The 27,101-nt window shown below is 40.7% G+C and overlaps 1 protein-coding gene across 1 annotated transcript in view; it reads left to right on the forward strand.

Annotated features, from left to right (window-relative positions):
* Nucleotides 1-27,101, forward strand: part of galnt18b (UDP-N-acetyl-alpha-D-galactosamine:polypeptide N-acetylgalactosaminyltransferase 18b) — a 78,210-nt gene that overhangs the window by 23,475 nt on the left and 27,634 nt on the right. Inside the window, exons 2-6 of the mRNA XM_044030248.1 lie at nucleotides 10,104-10,299; nucleotides 13,003-13,169; nucleotides 21,728-21,911; nucleotides 23,358-23,555; nucleotides 24,411-24,525. Of these exons, the coding sequence (XP_043886183.1) occupies nucleotides 10,104-10,299; nucleotides 13,003-13,169; nucleotides 21,728-21,911; nucleotides 23,358-23,555; nucleotides 24,411-24,525 (860 nt within the window). The remainder of the gene's footprint in view (nucleotides 1-10,103; nucleotides 10,300-13,002; nucleotides 13,170-21,727; nucleotides 21,912-23,357; nucleotides 23,556-24,410; nucleotides 24,526-27,101) is intronic.

Genomic DNA, 27,101 nt, shown 5'->3' on the forward strand with positions numbered 1-27,101 from the left:
AAACTATTGTCATTATGATACAGGCATTGAATAACAAGATATTAAAAAAGATGGTCAATTATTGACAGTCTTTGACATAGTTGCTCTTTAAAGAATAACTAAACCTGATTTTGAAAATCTTCAAAGAGTGGGCAGGGCGTAGGAGGGGTGACTGCGATCTGATTCGCACAGCGCTGCCAATTTACACCGCTTGTGTCTCACGGAGTCGCGAGACGAGGTTTTTTTGAGGCGTTCTTGTCTTTCTACTGACCGAATAAACAGGAGGTCGCTGAGCTCACAAGGATTCTTTCTGGGATGTAGTAAAGTGAAATACGATGTGGCGTGAAAAGTAAACCAAACAGTTTAATTTTCCTACTTCCTCTCCCACTCCGAGCCAGAGAGAGCAGTAGATACACCCATTTTTAACACAATACACACAATTCAAATACTTTACACAAAACTACCAAGACTTGGACCTGGATCACTGAATAATATTACTAGATAACCATTTACACTAGTTTCAACCTGAAAAAAGTGGTTTAGGGGTTTAGTTACTCTAATACTAGACTGCTGCTACAACTGCTTTGATTATCATCAAATGTTATACCAACATGGTGTCGAGCTGATTGAAACATCTGCGATATTGTCCCACTCATGATGGACAGAAAAGTGTAAAGGTATGCAGTTTGTGTCTGGAGGCCTGGTCAATAGTTGAACTCTGAGTTTGGATAAATTAGCTTTTTCTCTAAGGCTAGAACATTCAAAGAACCCTGTTACCGTTATTCTCCTCCTGCTTTTCTATTTCACGAGTCTGTTTCATGTCTAGGGACTATTAGAGCGAGGAAACTGATCACAGTACGAATGTTGTTAAAGCCAATTTGTCTATTTCCATCCAGGGGAAAGTGTATTTTACAGTCTTTCCGTCGTGTTTCCTTCAGTACAAAATCAAAAGCAGCAAATGGTTTGATGAAATTTAAAGGAAAAAGAAGCTCATGTGCTTTAAAACTTCATTGCCAGTAAATAATTGTTATTGGGTCAGAAAGATGGATATCCTGTTTGTCAGATTATTGGCATTCTTGCTTTTCCATACGCTTTAATTTTTCTTTCCTGCTCTGAATTATCTTTGATTTACTTCCTGTGCTGAGTCGTGCTTTTCTCAGGAAAAGTCTCTACTCCAGATGCCAGTTTATTAAGAAAATAACCTCGTGCAGAGGACAGATGATGTTTTTAACGCAGGGTACAAATGAAACTGTGAAAATAAAAAGAGTGTTGAGGAAGTCTGATCTGATAGGAGGTTATAAAAAGACAGGTACACAAATTGTACAGGATGTTCAGCCTCTAAGCCTTGAAATTAAAAAAGTGTCTAAAACTATCTTCTGCTGTTCAAAAGATGGAAAGCGTTGCAGGGAGTCGCTCACATCACATTAGTTTTAATGGTTTTTCGCGAGGAGAATTCTGCTCCTTAAGGGTGGGGAAAAAAAGCAGAAGCAAGCGTTTGTAGTATCCTGAAAGCTTTGTGTCATTTCAGTGTTTTAATGAAGAGAAATGAACAAAAGGGCAAAGATGACAGAGGCTGCTGAAAGTAAACACGACCCTTCTCTTAAAGTCTGCCACTGCATTTCCCGTATGAAAAAGACAAAGTCACACGCCCGCTCTTTTGTCAAAAGGAAAATGTCAGTGTGACGTGCCAACGACTGATGCGTCCTAATGAGACTTCCCCCTCCTTTAGGGTCACTCACAGATTTCCATACAGGAGCTTTACTGTCGCCGAAACAACCTCCTGCTCCATAAACAGAATTATTGGCTGTAGTTAGGGTCAGAGAAGAGAGTTTATGCAGTGTATGTGTGCTTTATGTGCATTGTGTTCATAATTCTCTGAGAATGAATCCAGTATTTGTTTGGTCCTTAAAATGTCAGATCGGTGTTTCCCAAACCTGGAAATGATGATGCTCTCACACGTTAGTCTTGTCCACAAACCCAAGTATTTCAGTTTTAATGATTTCTTTTGTCAAATGGAGCAATAAAAGTAGAAAATATTCACTTTTAAGATGCTGAAAAATCAAAAAGTTTGTTGTAATTATTGAAAAAAAAAACCTCTAAAATGCAATAATCTGATCCAAATAGTTGATGATTTATTTAGTAATTGATTCATTGAATAATCGATTCCAGCCGTACTTGCATGGATTGATTTTTGGCCCAACAATGTGTTAATACATCACAAACATCTTTATAATAAAATCATCTTATAAAATGAACAGTTGCCAACACATGCAGTACTTAAATAAATCTACGATATCTCTTCATTGTGCGGTGGAGAGGTTTTGTTACGGCAGCAGTAGATGATTTAAGAACTATTGGTAAATAAATACATGGCTATAATTTATATTATGATGTAAGTGAACACACCTCAGTTAAAAAGCCAGGTTTTTGTATTCATTTACTAAGAGTTTCCAAATCATAGGAACAAAACGTCCCCACGAGCCAAAGGACACGAAACCTGCTGTGTGGCTTGTACTGAAAGTTGTTCTATTCATAATAATTCCCGATAGTCTCAGTGAATTTGTATCTGTAGGACAAACGGCTGGTTCCTGTGCAATAACAGACAGAATACTTACAGCATAAACAGATAAAAAGCTGTTCTATAAATACGACCTGCAGGTCCCCTCAGTCTTTACAGTATAGACTTAAGATGGAAGTTTCTTGAAGATAAGACGCTCGCAGCGCTTTTCTTTTGGGACTCAAATATTTGATGTGGTTCCAGGCTACGCTGAGATCTATTAAAACTTTAAATTGATTCCAAACCTCAGAGGCGGCGAGCGCAATGATGATAAAATGGGAGTAATATATTGTAATTGTGTCATTTAGGAGACGACCGGCAATACTTCCTTGTACCCGCAGCCCGAATAGTAAAACGCAGAAACAGATAAAGTTCAGTCGTCGTAAAGAGATGAGAGCGTGACTGAACTTGTCTGTGTTGCAGTAAGAAGAGAGAGCAGTTTCATGTTAATGCGATTAGAGACCGGACCGACACACAGTTGATATCGTGTGGATTTTCTCGTTATCGATACCGATACTTATTGTTAATCTAATTGATCCTGATGTTTATCGTTTTCTGGAGGAGAGCTTTAAACAAAAGTGTACATTTCACTTCATCTGTTTAAAGCAGTGGACTCCTCTGAAGTGAAGGGCTATGAATCTTTTCCAATAATCAGCTGTTTGGCCGCCTGAGTCATGTTCCCTGGTTTGGTCTAACGTCTGCAGCTGCTGCTCCTCTGGCATTGTCTCTGGGATTATTAAGCACATAAACTAAAGTGATGCCAATGGCTACAACCATTAATCATAATGAGTGTTTCCTTCGGTCTTCTGTCGCTGTTAAAGCCAAGAGGCTGCAGTTCTGTGAGCTGCAGAAATGCTAGTTTTGTCAAAGCAGTCCGACACGCTGTGCTGTGAAACGGTTGGTGTAGTGGTTACGAAGACCCAGGTCCTGCATGGAGTCTGCATGGAGTCTGCATGGAGTCTGCATGGAGTCTGCATGGAGTCTGCATGTTCTCGCCGTGTGTGTGCATGGGTTTTCTCCAGAGTTTGAGAGTGGATGGTTGTTTGTCCCTGTGATGGACTGGTGAAGTGCATCACAGGGTCCACGTGACCCTCACGTGGAGGTTTCTGGTTTCTTTTTCACCACGTTTAGGGCACGATAAATCGGTTTGTGTGCGTTGAAGGATTCAAACACATTTTCAGATTGTTCAGCTTCTTAAATGTGAATATTTGCTTCATATAACGAAGAAATCATTAAAACTGAATCAAAAACAAGACATTTAAGAGCATCAATTTTCATATTTTAAAGTTAGTTTTTATTAATCCCCTTAGGGAAAGTATTCCTCTGCATTTTGACCCATCCTACAAGTAGGAGCAGTGGGCTGCCACACTGAGTGGCGCCCGGGGAGCATTGGGGGTTGGGTACCTTGCTCAGGGGTACCCCAGCCCTTTTTTTGGCCGGGTGGGGATTTGAACCGGCGACCCTCCGGTTACAAGTCAAGTTCCCTTTCCCCTTGGCCACAGGCTGCCCAGGGACCAAACAATTAGTCAATTAATAAAAGAATTGAAAATAAGCGTTTGTTGCCACACTAAACTGGTTGCATTTCTTTTTTTTTGGCATTTTCAGCCTCTGGAGCTGTTGCCATATTGACAGTAAACACCAAATGAAAAATGTCAGCAACCATTAGGGGTGGGACAATATTATCACATTAAAAACACTCAATAATTCTGTTCTATTGTAATCTAAATGTCTTATACTTAACATTGTTGTTATTCTCTTTAAAGTGTTCCAAAGTATATGTTTCATGTCTGCTATGTAATAAAACGTACTTGTTTGGACGATAAACGTATGGTAAAGTGTTTTAATGATAACAATTTTTAGAGTTTCAAGCAGATTTTTTACAATTATCATGATAATAATATTGTCTATTGTAATTATTTTTGCTTAAGATAATTGTGACATGACATTACCGTAGCATCTCGCACCCAGTTAGCTTTACCATAGCATAAATATAGTAACATTTATGTAATATTGTTTGTCCCGAGACGTTCTATAGATGCTCTCTCGAGTCGCGAGGGAACTCATCTTTGTGGACAGTTATGAGAGCAAACTCCAGTCCACTCTGTGTTCTGTGAGAACTCTGAAGAGATCACAACACAGTGAAGTGAGTCAAAGCACCACGTCGTCATATCGCTGCTATTGAAAATATAGACGGAGGGAGATTGAACGCGAGACATTGTCCACAGTGGTGTCATTTATTTAAAGGACGTCGCTTCATCGCCGCTCGTCTGAACACGCTGGCGGTGTCGGCTCAGGACGCTGCAGACAAGTTTTCAAGTCTCCGTGTTGAATGCAGAAGACGCACAGCTCACAGCCACAATGTTTACAATTCCGAATATGCACAGGAACAGCTGGGTGGCATTTACCTACTGATATTACATTACCTGTGCAGGTTTACAGCAGATTTGACTTCTCTGGAGGCTCAGGCATTTAATGAGTCAAATGAAGACCCTCTGGATTTAGTCTTGTGTTACTGGAGTGAGATGCGGTGGCAGCATTGTTGTTTTTCTTCCACTCAGTAACACCGGTGGCTTTGAAACAAGGTACAAAACGTCTCAAGAGTCTCGTCGCTTTTGATTTACTGCTGCAAATATCTCGTGTATGGCTCTCGCTGCCCAGATTCTCCTTGAAAGTTTTGTTTCGCATTTGCCTCGTTTCTTCAGTGTGAAGAAAACTGAATAAAGCGCATGAGTCGGCACATTTACAACTCCGGCAAGGATGAATTGATGCTTTACGTGATATGGAGGAGGAATAATATGTATCAGATGATGAAAAGCGCATGTTAATTTGTGCTGGACCTTCAGCGATTTACAAAAACCAAGCTATCAGTGAAAGTTGCAATGTGGTTTTAAATCAGCGCTCAAGCGGTTACTTCTGAAATGATCAGTGAAATAAGCGGAAAAATGAAGGAATTGCACTTTTTAAAAATGTGATTTTTCTGAATGTGAAGTTTTCAAAAGGATTTGAATTGGCTGACGGTTTCTCCGCTTGTCATGTGGACAATCATAATCCAGTCTCTGTCAAAGTCTCCTCCTCCCCGTCACGATTATATTTTGACTGTGCCGCTGCTCTCATCGCGTTGGATGTAAAATGACAGCGACTCGTCAGAAATTGCAGACGCTCGCTGTGATTTCTACTTTTTCTCTCTGTGGTCAAACACAGATCCTCAGCTCTCATAAAACATACGACTCGGAGGAGTGGTTAAGGTATAAATATTGATTTCTACTTTCGTTCTGCGCGCTTTTCACACATGGACACGTTAGGGAAATGATCATATATGACCTTAGGTGTTAACTTGCCCTTTCAGGACCTGGGATTGCACCGTTTGGCCCAGATGTAACAGAAAATTCTATATACGGATGCGTGACAGCGACTAGTTTCATTTATCTTTACTCTATAGATCATTCTGCTGTACTTTGATATTTTGTTTGTATTTTATTTGGTCTGTTGGTGAAGTCGCATTCATCAGTATGAGGAGGGATACATAAAGTCACCTCTAGTGATAAAAAAATCATAATTCAGCAGAGGCAGGGACATAAAATCCCTCTCGCACATACGCTCTCGCTGCACTCTGACAAACGGAAGATGTGAAGTGCGCTGCTTTCATGCAGGCGAGCTGGGAGGAGCTAATTAGCTGTAAAAATAATTCAAACGCACGTGTGCTAATGGCACTTTGGTCCACTTTGCCTACAGTAACAGAACCCTCTCCCTCTCTTTTGGATCCAGAGCTGCAACTAACCATTATTCTCATAATCGATTACTCTCGATGGATCGAGTCGTCGTTTAGTGTTTTGTCCGCAAACCGGGGAGGCCCCGCCCCACAGTTTGAAAAACAAACACAAAGAACAGTAGTTCACTTTGCTTTCTTTGATAATTGATGGTCTTGGGTCAGTGTGAGAAATAAATGTAGCTCCTGTTCGACATCACTCTTTAGCGCACATGAAAACTTAATGTGGAAAGCAGGCGCTCACATTTGTTTTGTTTTTACTTGACGCTGCAGTCCATAAGTTTTGTTGTCGTCGTTATTCTACCTCTGTTTTGTATTCGTGAGCAGGAACAATGGATTATTTGTATTCCGCGTCCTTCGTCTGAAAACCCGGCCTCTCTCTCCGCCTTCACATAAAAGAATTCACTTCTCAAAACATCAGCGTTGTGCGAACTCAATGGTTTGAATTTAACGCACATTTGTTCGTATTAAAAAGTCACACACGGCATTTTTTAAATCATATACACTATTTATTTCCTCCTCTAAGATCAGGAGGTGACCTGTCCTGTCGTTGTTTGGATATGAAAAGTAAGAGATATTGTTAGAAATGTGACGGATATATCACTCAACGAGCCACTCCCACCTCCTTCACACAGCACAATGATGATATTTTAAAAGCAGTTAACTGTGGTGAGAGCACAAGCTGAATAACAAACAAAACACCGGGAATCTCTGAGGATCTTCTACCTCCTTCATCTGCAGCATCTGCAGCCTTCCGACCCAGATTTTGCCCTTTGATTCATTTTCATTAAAACTCTTACATGAGCCATTTGTTTAAAATACAAATGAAACCCGGCCTAGAGGATTAGAAATCGAGATCTCGTATCTCTGAGGCTGCATTTGAAAAATCTCAGCCCGGGAATGAATGGATACGATTAGAGAGAGTTTATCGTGCATCCTGGTTATTTAACACGGAGCTACTGTGCATCTAAAAGTTCACGCAGGGCCCCGAAGGCTTATTGTCGCCTTTCAGTGACTTCTTTGTTAAGTGTCTTAAGTCTGTTAATGGGTGTGTGTGTGTGTGTGCGTGCACATGATGTTATTTCCTTATCTCGCCTCCTCTGTGGCAGACAGATATAACTCATGCAGGGGAAGAAGCACCACACACACACACACACACACACACACACACACACACACACTCGCCTGGAGTGCTGCTGGGAAGCTTAGGGAATGCTACACACACACACACACACACACACACACACACACACACAGGTATGCACAGCTACTCTTGTCAGGATGCTGCATTGACTTATTTTGACAGCCTGCACAAAATGTGATCCCTGTTCCCAAACCGTATCCAGAACCAGTTCATGTTAGTGGTTTTTATGCCAGACTAGTGCTAACACACACACACACACACATGCACAGAGAGAGAGAGACATCAGTTTCTGCCTCACCTGAGTTAGCATCAAGGTTACACGAGTGAGCGAGCTCTCGGGGGGAACCGCTTTGCAAACAGCGAGGTCGCAGCCGGTCGTGTCACCTGCTCGATGGCTGCGATGAAGCCGCGTCGTCCCGTGACGGTAACGTGCGCGCGTGACACTGGAACAACATGCTTAACAGACGGGAGTTGCCAAGGTTACCGTGTCCAAACAACACGGGGAGAGTGTCTCTGTTGGCTTCATTAATCACCAGCACATGAACAGGCCTTCAGGCTGAGAGGCTCCGGACGATCATCGCCGCTTCAGTCTAATCACGGCGCTGAGAGACTGTACCTGTGCTTCACGGCGCTGAAACTCTGACAGATGTTTTTCTGCCTCTGGGCTTGGAATGTTGACTCAGCTCTGTCTGCGGATGCTTGACTTCTTGATTTGTTGCCGTTTCACTGTAAACTTTTTCACGGATTCAGTGTTATTTATTCCTCAGGATTAGTAATAGTTAATGGACCGCTGGGTTTATTAGCAGTAACGTTTGTGCAACACGTCATTTAGAGCTGAAACATGTGATTTTGACGACGGCGTCACAGTCATTGTGAAGGTTAAGGTTTTTTGGATCTGATTCTTAATGTAATCTCTTCACACCTTGCTGCGTATAGTCTGTTGTCTTTGTTGTAATTTGCTTGACACGGTTTGTCACTCGCGTGTTAAAACAATCTGCTCATGAATATTAACCTTTCCCACACACACACACACGCACTTTCTCTCTCCTCACCAATTTCATGTCCGTTCTACAAAGAGTTGACAGTTTAGTATAATCTGCTCTGAAACCCAACAAACACAATCATTTATAACAACTTAAACAAAACAATGTCAGAAAAACAACACTATTTGACAAATACTAATAATTAAATGAAATAATATTCATATTACTCTCATCCTTTAGCCTCTTTTTTATTTCACTCCAAGTAAGAATTCAGAACTGAGTTGTTTATGTCTGATAATTGGTCTTTTTTAACGTTGTATAGCTTTACTTTGCCTTCATTACATTACATTTTCAAGTGACGTTTTAAATAACATGAAATCCACGACGACTCAGACCTAAATGACTTCAAGTCTAACGTAATCCATTTCTCTACTTCAGAAAATAATCATTTAAATGGGACATTTTGAGCAAAGAACGAGAAAAAGGAATATAATAGTAGGTAGGTAGATAGATAGATAACTTTATTAATTGGGTACAAATAAATCAGAAATACAAATAAAATACAATCACGATACAAAAAAATTTAATTAAAGACATTGAAATACACAATGAGCCAAACTATAATATAATATACACTATAAACAATAAGATAAGATGCTTAACAGTGGATTTTAAGGTGCCAAGATAAATAAATAATGTGAGGCATTGTACAGTTTAATGGTACTATATAAATATATAGAAATATCCTAAGTGAAAGTTCTCTTGGGGAAAAAAGGGCAGAAGAACTTTTTCTTGACAATTCTGCTGCCATAAAATCAAAAGAATAACGTGCACAGTTGTATTCCAACTGGACTCTGACAGGAATAACGTTATGTTCCAGAAAGGTCAGCAGGATCACTGTAATCGCTGCATTGAGTGAAAAACATTGGGGGAAGCTTGTCGCGTTTACATGTTTTTATTTATGGAGCAGACTCCGAGTCCAGATCCCGGCGCTGTAATCATCGCGAGTGCAGTTGTATACGTACTGTTTGAAATGCTATCACTTCATTTTTTTATCTCCTTTGGCATTTAAACCCGGAGCCTGTGGGCAAAGCTCCTGGACTCCCCGTCTCTAAAGTGCATTACAGCACTGTCCTGGAAGCGGGACAGAATCTTTAACAGATGCCACCTGGGTTTTTTTATGTAGTCTGGACATGAAGCGAGTCTCTCAATAAGCAGCATGAGCAGTAAAACACAGTTTGACACACTCAGCCCGTGTTTGTTCAGTGTCTCTCTGCTCTCAAGGTTGTCGCCGACGCTTTGCTATAAAATCCACACGTTTTTCAGACTTTGAAATATTAGTTCTGATGCACGGGGAAGGAAAAAAAAAGAAAAGAAATCACACTTTAAAACTTGATTAACGTCGGCGTCTCCCGCTAATGATACCTTTAGGGAAATTAGTTCCACGTTCCGCTCCGTGTATAGGTCACAGAGAAAAGTTCACCCTGAGTCAGGACTGAGTCTTTTGTTCAAGGACACGATAGTTTCTCTTCTGTCAAATAAAAGTCCACCCTTCACCCGAGAACATACGTTACGGGATTATATTAGCGCTATTATTTTTTCCTGTCACTACACACACACACACACACACACGAGACAGTTCCTCATTGTGTTTGTCTTCCTGTCCCTTCCTAGAGACTCCGGGGAGGGGAGAGGACGGCCAGGCGGACGCGTCGTTCTCCGACTCGTCGCTGTTCGCTCACTGGGGTCAGGACCTCAGTCCGGACAACCGACGAGTGGCGCTGAAGATGTTCCAGTACTACGGTTATAACGGCTACCTCAGTGATCGGCTCTCTTTCGACCGGCCGATACCAGACCTGAGGCCTGATGGGTAAGAGGGGCAACACACAAACACGTGCGACAATTCAAGATAAAATATCTGACACTTGAAGAGACGTAAAGTGATTGTGAGCATTTTAGATTGACAAATAGGAAAGAATTTAAGTCTTTATTGAAATTGTTGCCAATTAATCTCTCAATGAGGGTTAAAAATTGCAATTTTACTGCAAATCCCGGGATATAATCTTCTTTTTCTCATTTTTATATACTTAAAAAATATATATATATAAATATATTATATACTTAAAAAATTGGTAACTATCTTTATGTTCTCATCCGTGAATTAAAATCTATTAGTTAATATTTTGACGTTATCAGTCTGAAACTGAACACATTGTCATGATATCAAATTAATATTCATTTGTGTAAAAGGAAAATAGCAGATTTTAGATTTATTACAATTATAAAACATTCAGCCATAGTCTCCATGGATAAACGTCATCTACCAGGTTCTGGAAGGATCAGGGACCAGGATTATCATCTGTAAATACCCGAGTATATATTAGTAGCATTTGGACGAACGATATCGATGTTTATGTTTATGAATCGTTTGGTCCATAAAATGTCAGAAAAGCTTAAAACATGTTGATCGGTGTTCGTCAAACCTGGAAATGATGATGTTCACAAATGTCCACAAACCAAAATTATTGACTTTTAATGATTTCTTTGTTCTCCAGAGCAAAGAAATGAAGAAAATACTCACATTTCAGAAGCTTAAACTATCGAAAATATTGTTTTTAATCATGAAAAAAGCTTTGAACCGATTAATCGATTATCCAAATAGTAGATTCATTGTTTCAGCTCTATTCAACAGCCAGTTTAACACACCAACGCCCCCTGGAGGTTAGTTAGGAAGTGCATGCAGCTGTGTGTGCACGCATTCTCAGCATGAAATTATAGAAAAGTATCAGTAAAATGATTGATATAATAATATATATAAATATAATATAATATTCTGCAGTCGTCAGAACAGAGTAAATCATGTTGAGCGGACAGGTGAAAACTCCTTTTATTGCACTGATGTGTCACCGACGGCCAAGGCTGTCTGAAGTTGGCAGGACGACCCGCACGCACGCTTCACACCCGCGTCCTAGAAGGGAATTGACAGGAGTGGTTTTCTTTATGCTCTGTGAAACCTTGAATTAAGGCCCAGTCTTAAGTCCTTCACAGGGAATTGGTCACAGCGCGCTGGTTGACTGTGACACGCTTTTTAACCCAGCTTTCATGTTCACATCGCCAAGGTTACGGCAGCAGCACGCGGTGACATCCTGGTGCAAACATTGACACAGCTCAAAGATCTTCAGGGCATTTTCTCCTCTCTGCTCATCACTGAACTCCCCGTAGACCGTCGAGTCTGTGATCGCACACTCACATCCCTGCATAGTTAGAGTTATTGTCCTTTTTAGATGAGTTATTGTCTTGATCTATACACAAACATCTTTGTTTGTAATACCGTAATCATTCTAAATGTGTTTTTGATGCATGGAAATGACAATAATGACGTAAGAATGACCGTTCCCTCTGATATCGGGAATCGTTCCCGCAAACCCTGTCAAAATCATCGCAATTAGATATTTAGTGACGTTGAAGGCACAATATCAGCTGTTTTTTAATTATTGTAATAATGACGTCATTCTTTTCTGGAAAAAGTGGAGTATGAGCTGGCTGCTCTTCTCTCTCTCACACACAGGATTAGGATTAGGTTAGGATTGCACTCTGTTTTTCAGGTGTAATTAGCCGTACGTTTATTAAGTGGACAACAAGTCATTTATCGCTCCACAGAACATGAAACGCCATATTTCAGCTGCTCATTCCTGCAGAATTTATTTATTGAGGCTATTATTTCTATTTCTATTTTAACTTTGAGTCTGATGTTATTTTCCTGCTTCATTCTTTCATTATGTCGTTATTTATAATTTGTCCTCCAATTAAAATCACCACATCTTGCAGAGTTTTAAATATACTGTACCACCCTCTACTATTCTTGATTTTACTGGTTCAACGTACACAAACATCTTTGTTTGTAATACCGTAATCATTCTAAATGTGTTTTTGATGCATGGAAATGACAATAATGACGTAAGAATGAGCGTTCCCTCTGATATCGGGAATCGTATCGCAATCGCAATTCCTGTCAAAATCATCGCAATTAGATATTTCTTCAGAATCGGTGACACATGATGTGTGTCCACCCGCTCGACTCGTGACGTCGTGAATGGAGATCGCGATCCGTTTTTCGCGATCTGTGTTTTCCTGAATCATTTTCCAGATGCTTTTGTCTATTTCGCACATGTGATGATATTTAAAAGGCAGGATAAGGATTCACTCTTGACAATTAAATGATATGGTGGTTCCAAACCAGAATATTAGTGTCGGCAACAGATTTTAATACCGCAATCCATTAAGCGTTAATGAGCATCTCATTCAATCATTAAACCTCAGTATCGTCGCTGAATGTTTACACCTTAATCTGAGTGTTTCTTCAGAGCAGAGCCTGAGAAGAACAATGGTCTCAGAAGAGAGGAGTGTGCTCACTCGCTCATTCCCCCTTCACTAATCTGTTTCAGAAGTGCAGTGCAGGTGCACCACAGTGCATAGATTTATACAATTTCTATATTGACTGCCAAGAATATCACTCGAAAGTGACGTCGCCCTGTTCTTCAATATTCTAATATATCGATTTTGTCCTTCACAGGTGCAGAAACACCACTTATCCTTTCAATCTCCCCCAAATGAGCATCGTGTTCATCTTTGTGAACGAAGCCCTGTCCGTCATCCTGCGATCCATCCACTCGGCGGTCAACAGGACGCCGTCGCACCTGCTGAAGGAGATCATCCTGGTCGACGACCACAGCAATAACAGTAAGCAGCAGAATGAAAATATCATTTAGATCTCAGGCTGAGATGCGTGTTTGTGTAATTTCACCAGTACAATAGAGGGGAATGGAAGCGGTTTGGAAACGCATGAATATAAACACTTCCTTTGTTACTCTGGATAATCCAGATCTGCACAAGTCTTCATCTGTCTCTGGAAATCCTCAGCCTCATTAGAGTCAGGGAGCGGTGAATGTCCGCCTCCATAGTTTGGTCCAGCTTACGGGACAATAACAAAAACTCAATTACAGGCACATTCTCTTGACAGCTATTGCTTTTGTTATGTATTTTTCTGCGATAAGAGGGAAAAAAAAAGTAGCACAACAGACTTTGACGAGCTTGCACTTTTGGGCCCGATCTCATTGTTTGTCTGTCAGGACAAAGTCAGGGTGAAGGAAAGAGTCATAGGTGTGGAACGTCGCATTTCCCAAAAATAATTGTACGAACATGTTGAAGTAAAATAAAGAAATAAATCAAATCCAGCTGCAACACCCTGGTGTGAAGATAAAAGAAGGAACCTTTGCTGTTTGAAGCAAAACATCAACCAATTCATATACAATATTAAATATAATGACATGTTAGTCACATGTCATCATTTTACAATAAAGGTTTTTATTTGTTATTGTTTGAATGGCAGTTACTCTTGTAAGTTTATTTGTTTAAATCAAGTTAAAAAATAAAATTAAAACATAAAAGTCTGAGGTCACTTCCGTCACAAGTGTAACTACAGTTACTATACTTGTAACAGACTGAAATTTATTACACACCTGATCTTTACGCTTACCTGGTATTTAAGGGCGTGTCCGGCCCTGACCTCTCCCCCGCTGCTGCTGCACACTGTGTGTGACATACGTGATGTGCGCCTCCGTGTTGTTTAGCATTGTCCACACAGTCACAGTGAAGGAAAGGGAGTTTTCGGGGATTAGCTGGATTAATTGGATTGATTTGGTCAATAAATTGGAAGAGCCTTTGAAGGATGTTGTCCTCTCCTCTCCCTCCCAGCTGCAGAACAGTCAGGACAGATGTTCAACCCCCCCTGCGTCCAGACTGCACATGAAAACCGCTGCCTGCTGATCCGTAAAATGTAAAAAAACGGAATAATTAAATAAATAAAATAATCTACGGTTGTTTAAAAATCAGCTGAATGAGTTGAGTTGAAGACGTAAATCCTAATTAATTTGTTGGATTTTAAATAATCTAGTGACGTTTGTTGTTTTTTAATTATTGTAATAATGACGTATGAGTATGAGCTGGCTGCTCTTCTCTCTCTCACACACAGGATTAGGATTAGGTTAGGATTGCACTCTGTTTTTCAGGTGTAATTAGCCGTACGTTTATTAAGTGGACAACAAGTCATTTATCGCTCCACAGAACATGAAACGTCATATTTCAGCTGCTTTTTCCTGCAGAATGTATTTATTGTTTCTATTTCTATTTTAACTTTGAGTCTGATGTTATTTTCCTGCTTTATTCTTTTATGATGTTGTTATTTATAATTTGTCCTCCAGTTAAAATCACCACATCTTGCAGTGTTTTAAATATACTGTACCACCCTCTACTATTCTTGATTTTACTGGTTCAACGTACAAAAACTGTACATGACTAATAAGGAACAATTAATGAATTATTCAAAACGACACTGAAAGACACGTTTCAAGTGCCTCATCCGACTCGGGGGGTGTTTAAATTCCAATTTCCGACTTTAACTCGACGCACCCGATATATAAAAATGATGAAGTCTCCAGGTTTGAAAAGTGAAGCTTAGGAAGTCAGAAAGTTGCCGTTAACCTCCAGGGGCCGACTCTGCTGATTGTAAGAAGAACTCAGTTTAATTAAAAGTCTTTGGGAAAATGAGCCTTCGTTTCACTTGAGTTGAATTTTCCTGAGGAGTTAATGGTCTCATTCGCTCGCTTCAGGTCGCCGTCGATGATGTGAATTTTGTGAATGACGTCCACGTTTAGAAGAAAATAGAAACGAAACGTGGCACGTGTGAGTGGACGCGCGTGGGATTGACAAATCACCAAGTACAAATACTTTGTTACTTTACGTTACAAAGTAGAATGTTCACATATCTGTACTTTATTTGTATTTCTGACAACTTTTACTTTCACCATGTTCGTTACTCGTTAGTACAAAATAAAACTTGAGTTGGTGACGTAATGCCTGTTTGTTATCGCTAGTTGTTTTTAGCGACACCAGCTGTTAGCTGCAGATTTTGGCTCCAAGCGGATTTAAAACACAGCAGCGGCTCGTTGTTTACAGTGTCCAACACTGAGGCCCTGGTCTCCTGTCTCCGGGACACTGGGTTTCATCTCTCAGCTATCAGCTGAGCGGCTAACCGGTGAGCTAGCGAGCCTACGCAGATAAACCGCAAATTTCGTCTCCAAAAAAGTTGAAATTATGAGATAAAAAAGTCAAAAATATGAGATAAAAAGTCAAAATTATGAGATAAAAAAGTCATAATTATGAGATAGAAATTTGAAATTATGAGATAAAACGTCCTAATTATGAGATAAAAAAAACTCCTAATTATGAGATAAAAAGTCATAATTATGAGATAAAAAAGTCAAAATTATGAGATAGAAAGTTGAAATTATGAGATAAAAATTATGAGATTAAAAAGTCATAATTATGAGATAGAAAGTTGAAATTATGAGATAAAAAGTCATAATAATTATGAGATAAAAAAGTCATAATTATGAGATTAAAAAGTCATAATTATGAGATAGAAAGTTGAAATGAGATAAAAAGTCATAATTATGAGATAATTTTTTTATCTCATAATTTTGACTTTTTTTTGTGGAAGCCTTATGGAAGCCCAAGTGGTAGAAATGGGCTTCCATAAGAAGCTCCACAGACTCCAAAAGTTTCAAAAATACAAGCAGACAACTTTTGATACTTAAGTACAGTAAGACTTTTACTGAAGTAATATTCTAAAAGGTGACTTTTAACTTCTACCAAAGTCATTTTCTGGTAAGATACTTTTTGCTCAAGTATCGCTTTCAAGTACTTCATACACGTCTGGGTATTGTCCAGCAGGGGACTGGTTTGCAGGTGACGTCTGTGAACTGACGTGCCGGGTAATACTGAGGCCTGACAATGGGATTCTGTTTCCACTTGTTCCAACAGGTTACAGTAACTACCTGATTTGTCACCAATGCAGTTCCTGCATGAACTTGAGTCTGAGTCGGAGTCGGAGTTGAGGTCACAGCCCATCCCAGCATGAGTTGTCCTGTCTACATCTGTGATAAAGTAGAACCTGTAAATTCAAACATTTACCAAGAATTTTAATGTTACACTGTCACCGCCACCATTTTAGAGTTTAGCATCTTTGTGCTAATGGAGTCTGTGTACCGTCGCCTTGTTTGTGCCACCTGTGTGGATAATTCTGTGATACCTCCAGGTTGTCTCATCCCCTCTAGACTCCTGTAATGTTTTTAATCAGAGGCTGCGTTCACTGGATTTAACCGATAGATGAATAACATTAATTAGCTGCAAAGCCAGTGTATTTTCCCTGGGGCAGATAACAATCCGGCGAGGTGATGGTGTGTTTGCACATATCTTGTCTGCATTTACAAGCCTAATTCTTACATCTGCATGCGCTGGGCGTCATGTAAACAGCATCAGGATGGAATGATTCCCAGTGTGTGCACCTGCTGAGTTAACTTGTTATGACTGAGCTGACTCATGTGTGAGCGAATACACAAAAGGAAGGAAGTGGAGACGTGAAGTCACCTGGAGAAAGTGGACAGTGTAGGACGTAAAGAGGTGATGATACCGTGCCAAGGTCGTTTATAGGGACTGCACTTTTTAATGAGCTGAAAAAGAAGAAGACACGAGTAAACACTGGGACAGGGAAGAATATGTTTACCAAAGTCAATAATGCAGAGCATATATTACTGCCTGTAGCTTTCTGTCTAGTTAACTCAATAATATTGGACAAGTTAATCAATGTCCGTCAGGCTAATTACTAACCAGGGATTTAAATGTATCCAGTATTCAGTTTATTAAAATAAAAAAAACCCAAACAAATGCCCTCGCTGCTCCCAGCACAGGATTATTATTATTATTATTATTATTATTATTAGCACATCACGCCGCGTCTCGTAAACATTCATATTTCATCCTGTAATTAGGAGTCAGGAGCACTTTCCTTCAAACATCCAAATCACGCCCTGGCATTTTGCTGATGGCATTTCAGCCGGTCTGTGCGTCTCATAGGTCTGACTGTGGAATTTTAGCTGTGCCACATGTCGTTAAGCCGTCGTCGTCGTCGTCGTCGTCCACCGCGTGCATTAGCATGCAGGAGAATGTATCGCCATCAAGGGAGAGAAGGGCAAATTGACCTGGCTGATTCCGCCTTAATTGGATAATGTCCACGAGCTGTGGCTGCAGGAAGGCATGACTGTGTAAGAGCAGCGTTCTGAGGAGGCCTCATTTGTCAGACCCGCTGTCACAAGACGGATCATTCTATATGTTAAATGAAACATGAATCATTCAAGATTCAATTTAATTATGATACCGTGCAGCTGAAGATTCTACAACTTCAATCGCAGAGGGCAAAGTTGATCTCCCCGTGCCCCAAGTGTATTTCTGTACTCGTTTCAGCCGCATATGATGGAAGTAATGTGTGTTTCGGGAATCAAGACGAGCTGTGTCGCCATGGAAACAAAGGATAACTTGAGAAGTTTTGTTGTATGTGGAGTTATCTGAATATCTTAAGATAAATGTGCTATCAGAATATAGTGAAAATGACATTGGCAACAATGGCCTTCTTTGTCCATTTGTCTTTTTATATATGTATATATATGTGTGTGTATATATATATGTGTATATATGTGTATATGTGTATATATATGTGTATATATATATATATATATATATATATATATATATATATAACCATAAATAGTTAGTTTAATAGGCTTAATTTTCTCGATTTGGATCATTCTGTACCTCAGTTGTCTAAAGCAGATGGATGTACAGTACAGTACACAGTCCAGTCCGTTGCCTCTGCAGCTTAAGCCAGTGAAAGCTGAAGGTCACACACAAACTTGAGCGCTGTGTGCAGATAAATACAAAGTTGAAGAAGTGCACGTCTCTGCTTCATTGGGCCCAGGATTCAGCACGAGGCTGTCGTGAATGAGTAGGAAGAGCGAGAAACAGTGAAGTCATTTTCACCGTCGCACAGTTGTGTAGTGAAAGGCTGTCGAGTTGCGTAACACAGACCGCACAGCCACCGCGAGGCCTGCATCCATGCCGATTCACCATCTGCCGCGTGAACAACAACGCCTACGTGGCAATCAAGTGTGTTTAGTTTGAACTTGCATGAGGAACCGAGCCGAGTAATCAGGGCTTAAGTAAACGGTGTCGCTGCTGCATTCAACAGTGAGACTGTAACAAGTCAGAAATCAAAGGACAGCCCATAATATCATAATTATCCTCTTCATCAATGTTAGTTTGTTCCTCTTCAAAACCTTTTTCCGTGATTTCCAGCTGAGCTCCAGCAGGAAGTCAGTCCCCGAGGAATAATGAGCGACGCCTGGTTTGGATTTGTCGTGAGCTGCAGCGCTTTATATTCCTCATTTTTAATTAAGTAACACATCAGATTATTCAAATGAGTACGGGGTGAATAATGAATACAGATAATCAGGTGTAACATCATTAGCAGCCACTCAATAATGGATTGATTTCTGACTTATTTATAATAGCTGCACTATATTGTGATTTTAATAACACCAGCACACACACACACAAAAGTTGAGACTTACTCTTATAAACCCTATTTCCACAAGGGTTGGGACACACTCTAAAAATGCAATAAAACAAAAATTGTAAATTTTTTATAATTATTTGAACCTTTATATACAAAGATGGACAGAGATGAGCATATTCGAGGGACAGCGTAGGTTGAATGGTTTCGAGATAAAGTAAGAGAGACAAGGTTAGGAGGGATATTGATTATATTGGACGAAGGATGTTAAAGACATGAGGACAGTTGGTGTAACAGAGGAGGCAGATGATCAGACGATACAGGACAATGTGTTTAATTTTGTTTTTTAAACATTAACACATTTCTGATGCGCTCAGAAAAAGTCGGGAAAAGCTGTTGTCAGAATTCCAGTGTCAGCCTCTGCATCACCTATATGGAGATGATGCGTGCCGCGGGTGCTGATGCTGCCCCCGACCATCACACACACGCTGCTTTCTGCGCCTCATTGGTAACATTCTGGACAGTCTGATGTCAGTTTTTCCCTCAAAAAACAAGCAGGAAAAACCTGCACTCGTCTGACATCCGAACCACTTTCCACCGTCTCTCAGTCCGTCTCAGATGAGTGTCCTCCCAGAGAATTCAGCAACGCTGCGGCACTAAATTGATATATGGCTTCGTGTTTGAGTAATATAGTTTCAGGTTACATTTTCCTGATGCAGTGGCACCGAGATTTCCCCCGACTGCTTTTCATCATATTAGAAACTGTAGACGGTGAAGGACCAAACTTCTTTGACTGTCAGCTCCTCCACAAATAATCCTGTCACGATAACGTCACCGGTCAACCAGCGACAAGTGGAGCAGCATTATCACTCATGAGTTCTCTGATTTTCAGCTTAGATGTGAATATTGTCTGGAGGTTTTTTTTTTTTTGCTGCATATTGTAAGTAAATCAAATCAAATAAGACTGAATACATTTTCTTTGTGAATAACTTTGAGAATGTCGTCATTTTGAGGTTTTTCATTTCATTTTTCATTCACATTTATGGACCAAATAACTCTCTCTTAATAATTGTCAGATGAATTGATTATGGAAATAATCATTGGTTGCAGCCGCAGAGTAATGAAACAGTCTGATTCTAAAGCAGGGGTGTCAAACTCATTTTTGTTCAGGGGCCACATGCAGCACAATTTGATCTCAAGTGGGCCGGACCAGTAAAAATAGTAAAATAATAGCATAAACAAGAACGCCTTGCTTTTTTTTCTCCTTTGTTTTACATTAAATGAAGGATATTTTTACAAAACATGAAGTGCAATTTCAACAATATCGTGCCTAAATGTACTATTTACGCATCGCACTGGCGGGCCGGTTCTGGCCCCCGGGCCGTATGTTTGACACCCCTGGTCTAAAGTCTCCTGGAAATGGAGTTTATAAAATAACGATTGATTGATGGCAAAACTGATTAAAACTTCCTTAAACAGCCATAAACGACACATATGGATGAACATAATTCGTACTTTCCCAACTTCTAAAAGTGATCGCTGATAAAAAAGGATACTTTAAAATCGTTTAAATAGTTATTGTAACACCTGCTACAACATTAAATTGGTTTTTAATGTTGTGACGGGTCAGTTTGTGTTCATTAATATTTGTCAAACCAGACAGTAAGGCTGCTCACAACATTATGAACAACATCAAATCTAATCCATATGAAGGTAAATCTGAAGTCTCACAGTGTTCCTGGTTTTTGAAAACGTAGATTATTCTATGATCTGATCTCCAACAAAACAACTTAGTATTCCAGTGTTGTTGGATCGGACGAACGCATCGTTCCTCAACTTCATAACATTCCTGACGCGGTCTCCACGATGTCAGGAGCGGCAGAGCAGCTGCTTCCTGTCTGCCCCGCAGCTGCTTCCTGTTTCTGTTTGAACTCAGAACACGTTCCAGAGGTCAAAGGTGAAGTTGTCTCTGTTTAAATTCTTGGTGTTTCTGTTTGCACGCACGTGGCCTCAGTTCAGAATCACTCACTGACTGGAAGGTGTTTGAAATGCTTGTGTACATCCACATAACATTTGCACACACACACACACACACACTGTCACAGATGGAGGGGGGGGATGACATTTATGTAATGCACACCAGTGCAAACTCACTTAATGCACAGCAGATATTTACTGTATTTTTAAAAATGTCACCAGAAAATGTGGCAGAAATATCTTTGACGGTGGTTTTGTGTTGTATTTCAGCCTCCGACCACTAGATGGCAGCAGGCTTTTTGTGATTCGACTCTTTCTCCTCCTACAACTCTCGCTATACAAAGAAAACTATATATTATTAATGCATTTCACAAGTTTTTCTTAAAATACATGTTTTTTTTTAACAATATGTTGCTTTGTATAATCTGTAGTTCCCCAAAATCTTGCAGTATATTGTGTCATCATCCCTGTATCACCTGATAAGAGCCAGTATGTGGCCACAGTGACTGTGTTGTCCTGCAGGGTATGTCCTCATGCAGCATATAGCTCAGGTAATAAACTGTGCAGCCAACAATAAACTGCACACACTTCCTCCATCTCCTCCCACTGTTTTGAAAAGCATCGCAGGCTGAATCCTCAATATTGCAATATCCCGTTATGAGTGGAGAGCCCCGTGGTGGTCTGCTCTGCTGGCTCCAGCCGCAGCCTCTTTGGTCCGGTGTTCAAAGCAATCAAGCATGAACACTTTTGACCCAATAAAAAAAAAAAAAAAAAAAGTCTTGTGGGTGGAAGTGTTTTTACAGCCAAACCTCAAACGGGATCTTGGTGTAACATGTTGCATGTGTGTGTTCTGTAGGTGACTTGAAGGAGAAACTGCAGGATTTTGTCTCTGAAACCAACAGCCAGCATCCAGGTTTTATTAAGATGGTGCGACATTCCAAGCAGGAGGGTCTGATCCGGTCCAGAGTGAGCGGGTGGAGGGCCGCCACCGCCCCGGTCGTTGCCCTGTTTGATGCCCACGTGGAATTCAACGTCGGCTGGTGAGTCACTCACGATGTGAGCAGCGTGACGCGAGCGTGGCTCAATATAAGTGCTCTGGTTGTTGAGTCATGACACTGTGTGGGTTTTTGTTAGAAGCAAAAACTCTAAGTATTTTCCATGAAAAACATCATGACTATCATGGTTTGGAGACTTTATTTATTTAATGAATACCAGAGCAGCAAAGACATGTATTATTATTTTTACATGTCACTGTAAACATTTACTCCGTTACAAATACTTGAGTAACTTTTTGGATAAATTGTAATTTTAGGAGTAGTTTTATTTCTTTATATCTTTTTTTTATTACATGCGCGATGTATTTCTCTCCCTGGCGGCCATCTTCAGCCAACATTTCTATAACGTGACTATTTTAACCAATAAAAACATGACAAACTTGCCAACAAATGCAGCCAGTGGAATCACATGACAAGTGTTGTCATGTGACTCCAGGCAGCCAATGTATCCGAATTGGATAATCCTAAATTATTGTACTTTTATTTGAAGGGTGATGTATTTAATTTCCCAAAGAATGAATGTATTATTGTTTCAGTTCAAGGGTTATTTATTGTATTTGAAAGACCGTATTTATTGTTTTATTTAAAATATTATTATTTAACTTAATTTGAACACTGCTGTTTTATATTATGTCGCGTCTATTTTGTACCATTTGTGTTGCACTGAATAGTTCAAAAATAAATCTGGAGAAACTCAGTACTTCTCACTGCATACTTTTTTACTCTTACTCAAGTAATTATTTTCATGAGTACTTTTACTTCTATTTCCAATCCAGTCCAACTGTATTTGTTAAGCACTTTAAACAAACCACAGTGGACCAAAGTGCTGTACAGAGTAAATAAAAGACATAATAAGTGAAAGGTCTAAAAACATTAGATAAAACAGCTTAAAATAAATTAAAAATCATAAAAAAAAGCCATTACTTGAGTAATAATTATGTTAAAGTAACAGTACTTTTACTTGAGTACATCTTTTGGCTGCTCTCTCCTCCTCTGACTGTAAGACTTTACGGTGGTTGTGCTACTGGAGGTTTAGAGTCAGCCGATGTTGTTAAAACTCCATTTGAGCTAAACACATAAACAGGAATTGATTGGCTAGTGCCCGTATTGGAATATTTGCATAATTTATAACGAAATTAAAGCAAAGCAATTGACCTGCAGTGCAGTTGGGCAGTTCTTGACTCTGCTCCAAAAGTGAAGCATGAGCTTTTACTCCTTTCCAAACAATGACTGTTTGCATATTGATATCAGGTTAATCCGTTTCCTTCAGCTTCAGATATTTTGATCATAAAAAATCAACTCGTCAGATGGGAAATAACGTTCTGACAGACGGATGGAATTGTTTTTGTAAAAAAAAAAAAGGCTGCCCTGACATGACAGCCTGTCAAAACAAATACTCCCAGTAAAAATGAATCTCTGTGTGTTTTGAAGGGCCGAGCCCATTCTTCAGAGGATTCAAGAGGACAGAACCCGCATTATCTCGCCGTCGTTTGACAACATCAAGTACGACACGTTTGAGATTGAAGAGTATCCGCTGTCTGCCCAGGGCTTCGACTGGGAGCTGTGGTGTCGCTACCTCAACCCGCCCAAGTCCTGGTGGCACAAGGGCAACAAGAGTGCACCGATCCAGTAAGTCGTCGTGGCGTGTTTTTATTTTACATTGTTGTGCAATCCTCATGCAAAAGTTTCAGAAACACAGCAGGAACTGCACTTAGACCAGGTTTTACACTGTGCTCATGCAAGTAAACATAGTTATTGGACCTATTTGGTAAAACTATCATATAATGAGACAAGGCAACCTCGGTTCTGAAGTGCAAAAGTTGCTGCTCCATTGTTATTCGTGAAGCCAGTCTTTAAATTCAACACGTTTCCTGAATCTCTGATGGTTATTTAATGACCTCATGTAAAAGCAATGAGACCAACATCATCTCTGCTACAAGAGCACTTTATGTTGTGAAATCTATCCGTCACTATAGCAACGCTGCCAAGCTAACATTATACATGTGTACATGAATAGACAAAATGAACTCGTCTACTGTCATAACAGTTGTTTTATAATTGCAAACACAAGCCAGGAGTCAAAAACGGGTTCACAGCAATTTATTTTAAGAGATTTGCAGATGGCTTCAGTGGCTTAACTGCCAAGTTCTCAGAGACCAATTTGGCTAAGGGACTGGAACAGCGAGGAAGAGCAGCGCAGTGGTTCAGAGCAGTTGGCTGGCCTGCAGACGGGGAGACCGAGATCCAGGAAGAGTGTTTGCAGATGATGATATGGGGCTTGTGGATCTTGCAGGTATGGAGGCAGTCACAGTGACCCCGAGGCTCAAGAGGATTAGCGAAGAACTGATTAACACCAAACAAAGAGAGTAGAATGTAGACAGACGGGGTCCAGACACAAAACAGTAGCAAACACAAAGACAACACAGGAAATAAGAGAAGGAAAAAGCCAATACCCTGACACATACATCACCTCTAATCCCCCAGGAGCCCGGCCCTGATTGGCTGCTTCGTGGTAGATCGGCTGTACTTTGAGGAGATTGGGCTGCTGGATGAAGGGATGGAGGTGTACGGAGGAGAGAATGTGGAGCTGGGCATCAGGGTGAGTCATGCTGGCTTCACTGCAATCACTGGCTATGGCCAAGGGACGCTGTTCATCCAGGTGATGTCATGTGTGGATAATTAACTTTGATTATGAGTGCGTGTGATTGAAAGTGGAGTAAATGTGGACACATTTGGAGCATTTAACTGAAGATGTATAGTATGACTAGTGCAGTACCATTTAAACAACATTTATATTATTTATATTACCATTTAAAATGTCCAAAAACCATTACAAAGCCAAACACAGCGTGTGTTTTATGGTCCTGTGTCATCACTTAAGGCAAACCACTGTATTAAAAATTCCTAGCGATAGGTCGTGTGCGACGTTTGAATAACACAACGCCTCCTTTTCCTGGTTGGTGTCAGTCACATGTGGCCACCAAAAAATCCAAGGCCCTTGAAAGTTTTTGGAAATCTCCCTAAATAGACGTGGCTCATTGAAAGTGCTTTAATTCTGTGCAAGAAAGAAGTTGAATTGATATTTAAGTTGTTTCTCTTTGGCAGAGAAGTGTTTATTTTGTTCACCTTCACACTAAGAGGAAAACTCTTAAAACTTGGGGCAGCCTGTGGCCAAGGGGAAAGGGAACTTGACTTGTAACCGGAGGGTCGCTGGTTCAAATCCCCACCCGGCCAAAAGGGCTGGGGTACCCCCTGAGCAAGGTACCCAACCCCCAATGCTCCCCGAGGGGATTGATAAAAACTAACTTTAACTTTAAAACAAAATGGCTGTCGATGCTACGCTAACTGCCAAGCTAGGATAACCACCATAAGACAGTGAGTTAGCGAGACGGTGAGAGGTCCAGTACTGCTCTAAAACCACCAGTTTAGTTTGTCTTATTCCCGTAACCTCTAGACTGTTGGTGATATCTAGAAAATTCAAAAACTATAGTCAGGACTTCCACGGAACGCCCGTCCAAACACAGACAATTCACACGTCTGTGACGTCAGCTTTTTCCTATTCCCATTTTTTGACAATTCAGCCATTAAATCAGCATAAATCCAGGCGGCCTCATTATCTTGATGGTCATAAGAGGGTTACTCACCAGAGCAGTTACCATTCTGCCTGTTACAGTCAAACTCTCATGCCTTCTCTTTCTTTAAACGGTAAAGTCAATGATTACATTATCATTCTGAAGTCTGAACACTAACCTTCTTCCCCAGTCGTCATTATTGTCTGCAGTGATGCGCGAAGGCGACGCAGACGTTGTTCAGATCAAATCGATGCACTCGTCTGTCGTTGTGTTGCAGTCTTCCCATTGTACGACGTGTCATTTGTGAATCGTTCTCGGCGCCGCCGAGTCGGAGCAGGAATTCGCTTACTGTGCAGATGGGCCGGAGGAAGAGCCGTCCTCCCTCGGGGAGAGCGAACGATGTCTCGCATCTACTGTACAAAGATCATTAATGCAGCCATCAGCCTGTTCGACACACACTCGCACTGTGAGAAGGAAATGGAGACAAGCTTGTGTGGAAATATCAATTCTCGCTAATGACACAGATGCAATCATCAGAAGAAAAAAAAAAAGATTAAAAAGTGGGAGAAGATTAGTCCCTGAAGTCGTTTTCCTACAGAATTACGTGGCTTTTTAAATTCCTCGGCCCGATAAAAGCCTCACTGATGATAGTTTGACACAACTTTCCCATTCAAGTAAATGGGACCATAGACCACAGTCTGACTATAGCCCCATTCGGACGGGATTAGTTTAATATGAGGGGGTGGAGTCATGTCATTTCACCACATCTGTAATGTTAATGCCCAATTCACACATGATAAGAAGTCTCAGTATAACTACTGGTCACCCTGACGCGGGAAGGCAATGGGGGTAGCGAACCCGGTGGTCCCTGATTCGGCACCGGCTACGTGCAGACAACTTCACCCCAACTTCCCGGGCGCTCGATTTATGCACCGTCGCCACCGTTCTTTCAGACATTTCAAACATAGCGCTTAAAAAAAACTACTTAAAAAACAGGAGATGATGGAATATTTACACACATATTAGTATCACTTGTGGTCATTTTTCCAGACGTTTTTACCCCAGGTAAAAGTCGCAGAAAACTTTCCTGACATGGAAACATTCGGACAGTGCTAAAATCACTGAGAAGTTCTGGTAATAATTAATCTACCCCACGTAAAACGAATCCCGCCCAAATCTGGATTTCAGTTCACTGTTGGCCTCCATCTTGTTTGTTCTGTCACACTGAAGGATTCTGCCCTTGCCCGGAGGTTCATGGGGTTTAGTGTTCAGTGAGGGTGACGCAGTCAGCTGGAAGCTACGAGACAGGGAAACCCTGGACTGAACCTTGATTTTTTTTCAGTGCCTTGAGTGGATAAGTCCTTCTGTCCGTCTGTCCGTCTGTCTATTGGTCATGCCTCCAGACCACCTGCCAGCTCGCAGACTGGCTGCTGAAGGATCCTCAGAGATGCTCAAACTAGGCCAATAGCTTCAGGCTTTGGCTGAGGCTTGAAAGGTCTGTCCTTGGGAGTGTGAGGGCGAAATGAAGCGCCGCTCTCCGCTCACATGTGGTCACAAAAGTGGAAGAGGAACAGGAATTAGCATTCACAGTCGGCTCAGCGAC

This window comes from Solea senegalensis, linkage group LG7 (assembly GCF_019176455.1).
Source record: "Solea senegalensis isolate Sse05_10M linkage group LG7, IFAPA_SoseM_1, whole genome shotgun sequence".
NCBI classification, from domain to species: Eukaryota; Metazoa; Chordata; class Actinopteri; order Pleuronectiformes; family Soleidae; genus Solea; species Solea senegalensis.